Source organism: Etheostoma cragini, chromosome 19 (assembly GCF_013103735.1).
Source record: "Etheostoma cragini isolate CJK2018 chromosome 19, CSU_Ecrag_1.0, whole genome shotgun sequence".
NCBI classification, from domain to species: Eukaryota; Metazoa; Chordata; class Actinopteri; order Perciformes; family Percidae; genus Etheostoma; species Etheostoma cragini.
This window is the reverse complement of record NC_048425.1, coordinates 17610545-17616686: the sequence shown is the minus strand read 5'-3', so window position 1 is coordinate 17616686 and position 6142 is coordinate 17610545. Positions and strand designations below refer to the sequence as shown.

Below are 6142 nucleotides of genomic sequence, written 5' to 3'. Positions count from 1 at the left end.
GGCAACATGAGGGCAACATGAGGGCAACATGAGGGCAACATGAGGGCAACATGAGGGCAACATGAGGGCAACATGGGGGTTAAAGTTTCTTGTTACTTTCCAGCTGCTGGGCATATTTTTTCTTAACTTGTTGCTAGATACAAGATACCCTAACATCCACTTAGTTTGTATTTTCAACATTCTTCCTGAAAGAAATTCACATATACATATGAGAGGATCTCTGGCCAAGTAACAGAAGACAACCGTGCATAGTATATTAGTAATATTACATCCATAGTATTACCTTCTACAGTACTCCTGATGGGTGACCAGAGGTCTCTTTGCCTGCGTCTCTGCTTCTCGGGCCAAAAGCCTGGCCTCCGACACCTTCATATGACAAAATTCAGATAAAAAGGAGTTCCTATGATCAGCCAGGTGTCATACATGTTGTAATAAGTGAGTAATACCAAATCCCAGTGAACTTACCTTATCGTCTTCCCACTGGAAGAAGTTGCAGTCTTTCCGGTCTCTGCAGGCTGAGCAGGCGTAGAACTTCCTGCCCTTCTCCCCTCCTTTGCTAACTTTCTCAAACAGCAAGGTGGGACCTGGGGAACACACGGGACATGATAGGTAGTCTGTTAGCTGGACCCTCAGTGACCCCTTAACAGTGAGCCAGACTCTGGCTTAAACAAGCTCCATTTACTTTTAGAACGCTATGTAACACCCACATTTCATAACTTATTCCTTGTTACATATTGTTCTTATTCAATCAGTCAGGTTTTAGGTTATTACATTTATATTTTAGAGTCATAGTTAATATTTAATCGTGTTCTACTGCACTCTTCAATCGCTGCACTGTTCACTTTTTCACACAGTCTACCATGTGGGGGGGGGGGGAATCACCAGACACCTCCCTATAGATATCGTCGCGATACTTATGCCATGATACAATATTAATGCGATTTGAAACATATTGCAATATATCACCTTTTATTGATTAATTTATAACCTTTTTTCCAACTTTAAATTTTTCTAAATTTCAAAATGATGTCCCCAAAAGGAAACTTATTAATGTATAATATGAAATAATAGACCGATACTTGACGCCTGTGTATCGGTACATTATTGCCACTGAAAATATCGCGATACTATGCTGTATCGACTTTTCCCCCACCCCTATCTACAATAGTAACTTACTTTATCATGGTCATTGCATTTCTGGGAGTGATTTTGATGTATGTGTGATATATGTGTGTATATGTGTGTATGTGTTTTGGTTGTTTTGCTACTGAATGCCTACAAATTCCTTCGCGATATATCTGTCTGCTTATGCACACACACTAAGACATTTTACGTGAAATATGTGGTGTGTATTTAGCTACAACATGAATACACATTGGGTAACGATACATATATACATATTCATAGGGTTTATTTCTGTCAGAATACATAGTTTACCGTTAACGTTACACCTGATTCTTGGAGAATTAAAGCCATTTTAGGTGATATTGTACTGCGACACGAACTATTTTTTCATATATCCATGCGCCAAATGTTTTAAAAGACTTAATATAATGTCATAGTTCTGTGTGTGTATATTATATAAATATACGTATATATAACACTGCTTCTTTGACACATAGGACTCAGTTCGGTGTTTTTTGGCTGTGTAAATTAATGTGGTTGCCAGGCACTCACCATGCGGACAACATGGCGCTGTTTTCCCGCTCTGTGGAAGAATAACTTCTACTGCAAAAGTGTCGTAGTTATCCTCGGTCGCGTCCATGTCTTTAGAATTATTAATAACAATAAGCTTTTACGCTAAACAGACAAAAACTACAAGAGCTCGGCCTGAGTCAGGCTAACGAGTAGGCATCACGGGGCGCGTGCTGTTTGGAGTCGCGCAGATTTCACGTCACGAACATGTGCCTTCTGTATCCTTTTATTTGTTTTTGTTTGAAATAGAAAAAAAATTGTTTATGCATCATTCTGGACGTATCCTTTATTCTGTAGGTTTTGAATAAAGCCTAGTTAAATACTAGTATATTTCTTTATTATTTATTACTTATATATATATACACACACACATACATATATATATACACACACATATATACACAGAGATATACACACACATATATACACACACGTATATGTACACACATATGTATATATATATACACACACACACATATATATATATATATATATATACACATATACACACACATGTACACACACATATATACATACACGTATGTACACACATATACACACATCCATATATATGTATATAGACATATGTGTATGTATATATGTATATATGTACCCATATGTATATATATATATATATATATATGTATATATAGTATATATATACATATATAGTAAATATACATATTCTAAATCTGAATCCTAAATTTACGTTTGTTCTACTATCCTTTTCCTAAACTAAGTTATTAAAGTTAATATTACTATATAATAATTATTATTATTATTATTTATACAATATAATATTGTTATTATAACACTTTATGTTAAAGCCTCAAGTCCCCTGGGTCGCTACGGATTTTGAGAAAGAATACCTTAAGAGAATGTTGAGGGAACGTTTCCTGAAGGTTCTTTAAAGTTATATGTTGTTTTTTAAACCTTTAGGGAACGTTCCTTGAAGGTTGTCTGAAGGTTTTTGGAAAAGACCTTCAGGAAACCTTAAGATACAATATCTAAAACATGAAACATTTTATTCTAAGAATATTATGAGATTGATAAGAAAATATATTCTGATATATGGTATTGTATCTGACATAACCAAATAGATTTTTCAGTAACAGGTAATATTATCCAAGACAAATCTTCATATCTCTTGCCACAGTTTATGGATATGTATTCATTTCCATAACAGATGGACAGAGTTTCAGTATATGAATCACGTTTGGCCAATTTTAAGTTAAAATCATTTTTGAATTTGGCATACATGTTTTCCCAGAGCCTAAACAGCACATAATGCTTTCATTTTGCATGTTTCAGAATCAGAATCAGAATCAGAAATACTTTTTTTTATCCCCGAAGGGAAACTCTGTGTTGCAGTTGCACAAATAGTAGAAATATTAGATTATTGTAATCAATAAACAGATTAAAATTAAAATTTAAATGAAAAATTAAATTAGAAATATAAATAAAGAAATATAAGAGATATAAGGGATGTTAATAGACAATATTTACATAATTTACATAATTAAGGAATTGCTATGGTGAAAAGTAATAATAATAATAATAATAATAATAATAACAATAATAATAATAATAATTCTAGTAGTTGAGTATTGCACACATGTCAGGCCAGTGTTATTGCACAAAACAGATAATAGTGTCCAGTTTCAACCTCTCTAAGTGTGTGTGTGTGTGTGTGTGACTTCCTGTGGCGCTCTGTGGTGCATTTTGGGAGAATGAGTCTATCACTCTCTATCACTCTTTATACAGCATAGCACCTCTGTCCAGCAGCCGTGCTTTGCATATGAAATCTTTATAAAGTGATCTTACTGTAGGTCAGTGTTGTGTTTTCAGATTTTTTTTAACAACAGTGAAGTAGTTACTGAAGTCATCAAATTCACACTGGTACTCTGAGCAGCTTTGAGTTTTTTGGGGGATATCAAAGGAATTAAGAGAAAAATAAAGTAGGAAAGAACACCAATGGACTGATGGAGGGATTTAAATGCTAAGCAGGCACAGAAAGATCCGGATCTGTCCGCCTTGCTGTCTGTGAAATGGAAATGAGCCTGAAGAGACAGAGAGCAGGGTTAAAATCTGATTAGAAGATGAAATGTGGAAGAATGGAGCTTTTTCTTTCAGGATGCATTATGTATTCACACATCAAAACAGAGCAAAGTGCAAGGCTGTGATGGAGGTATATCATGCTATAGGAGAAAGTGCACACACTCATAAAATGGATAATTTAATGAAATAAAACATCAGTCGGTGATTGATCATCATTCCAGATGTTGATAATGAACAAGAGCCCAAAATCAGACATGAAAGTGCCATTTTAATAAACTAATCCTGCACACTGCTGTGACATGCTGTGACCTAACGTGTTACTTGTCATATGCAAGGGGACCCCAGGGCCAGATGGTTGGGGAGAAAAAAATGAAAAAACATATTTTAGACTGGGGAATGGTTTTTACATTACTATGTGACTTTGGTACATTCCATGTGTTATGTTCAGAGTTTCATTTATACAGTGGCTAGAATAAGTTGACACCCCCGGGCTAAAGTTAATTAAAAAGATGACTAAAAAAACATCTTTTGGAAATTGATTTTAATGCCTTAATTAAAAAAAATTGGAAAATCCGACCTTTAAGGAAACCAATTTTCTTTGTGAATGAATAATGTATTGTATATAAATAAATGTTCTTTCTTAAAATACAGGGGGCCTAAGTATACACCCCCCTATGTTAAAATACAGGGGGCCTAAGTATACACCCCCCTATGTTAAAATACAGGGGGCCTAAGTATACACCCCCTATGTTAAAATACAGGGGGCATAAGTATACACCCCCCTATGTTAAAATACAGGGGGCCTAAGTATACACCCCCTTATGTTAAATACCCATAGAGGCAGGCACATTTTTATTATTAAAGGCCAGTTATTAAATGGACTAGGATACTATGCATCCTGCTCAACATTGTGGTGTCTCTCACCACCATTGTTACCTAATCTCCAGCAGAGGGGGCCTAAGTCTCATGTCAGGGTGGACATGGAATCGTCCCCCAGAGACAGTCTCCTAACACAACACCTTGGCTGACCATAGCTTTTGCACAGGTGTGTTGTAGGCTACACTCCCAAACGTATGACGGAGCATGAACATCTTGTAGGCTACACTCCCAAACATATGATGGAGTATGAACATCTACCGAAGCTCATTGGTTCAAATCCCTAGATGAAGGCCAGATAAATCACAGGGATCACAGGTCAGGTACTGGGTCATTAGAGAAATCTGTATCATCAGAAAAAGCCATCTGATATTATTAGACACCTACAATTTCCAAGTAGCCTGAGACTAGCTGTACACTCCAGATAGTGGTTGGACTCATATCTGTTTTTGGAACAATTTCAGTGACTTTAATGTCTCATTTCCTGTCTAATTCCATATTTTTAGGCAAATCTAATCACAGCTATTGTGACGTCCCAGGAAACGGCCAAAACCCTTAACAGGAACTGACGTTCTTGCAGTTGCTCGTGCATGTTGATTTTATCCAGCTGTGCGAATTCGACCAAAAGTCTGATAGTAAAGACAAAAGATTTTGCTATCGTAAGAGGATCTGTGGATCTGATCCAATCAAAGGAGATGTGACAGAGACACACTGGACTGTACCGGGTTTTTTTGTATAAAAAGCTGAAAGGAGCCGGTGCTGAAAGAGGTGGTTGTCGGTTCTATTGCCATCCTGTGTGAACCTCCACTGACCTTTGAAGCAGCTGTTTTTCATCTGCTTTAATCTCACTGAGAACAAAGACAGTACCCACCCATCGCAGCAGGTGGCCACCCACACACACACACACACACACACACACACACACACACACTCAGACCCAACCTTGGCCAGACACACATACATAGACACACTTGAAAGCAGGAGAAAATGTGTGCACATAAATAACACACATGCTTCTATCCCTCACACACACACACACACACACACACACACACACACAAACACGCACACACACACACACATGGTTTGCATGGGACTCTGCGTACACCTCTTTCAGGGCGTAAATAAGACCTCTGGTCCTACCAGTATTACTTCAAAAGGAAATGAAATACATAAATACCAAAAGGATAATACAAGTAAAGGTTTTCTGTGTCGAGTTCTATGTTAATGACCTTTGACACACAAACTTGCTTTGTTGACAGTGACCGTGCTGATGTTTCAGAGAAATAGAGCCCGAGACTCCAAAATGGAGGAGGCTATTGAACTATTGCCTATTAGCAATAGGCTATTGGTGGACCTACAAGGACCTATAAGGACTAATAGCCAGTCAGAAGCAGAGTATGAGGGTCCTGACAGTACCTAGGTAAGGACTACGAGCCAGTCAGGAGCAGAGTATGAGGGCCCTGACAGTACCTAGATAAGGACTACTAGCCAGTCAGAAGCAGAGCATGAG

The 6142-nt window shown here is 37.3% G+C and overlaps 1 protein-coding gene across 1 annotated transcript in view; it reads right to left on the bottom strand.

The window, feature by feature from the left end:
- The window catches only part of zcchc4 (zinc finger, CCHC domain containing 4), a 14055-nt gene extending 12169 nt beyond the window's left edge, over nucleotides 1-1886 (bottom strand). The window contains exons 1-3 of the mRNA XM_034856563.1: nucleotides 1678-1886; nucleotides 466-584; nucleotides 284-366 (exon numbers count right to left, since the gene is read on the bottom strand). Coding sequence (XP_034712454.1) covers nucleotides 284-366; nucleotides 466-584; nucleotides 1678-1765 — 290 coding nt within the window. The 5' untranslated portion in view covers nucleotides 1766-1886. The remainder of the gene's footprint in view (nucleotides 1-283; nucleotides 367-465; nucleotides 585-1677) is intronic.
- Nucleotides 1887-6142: the final 4256 nt, after the last annotated feature.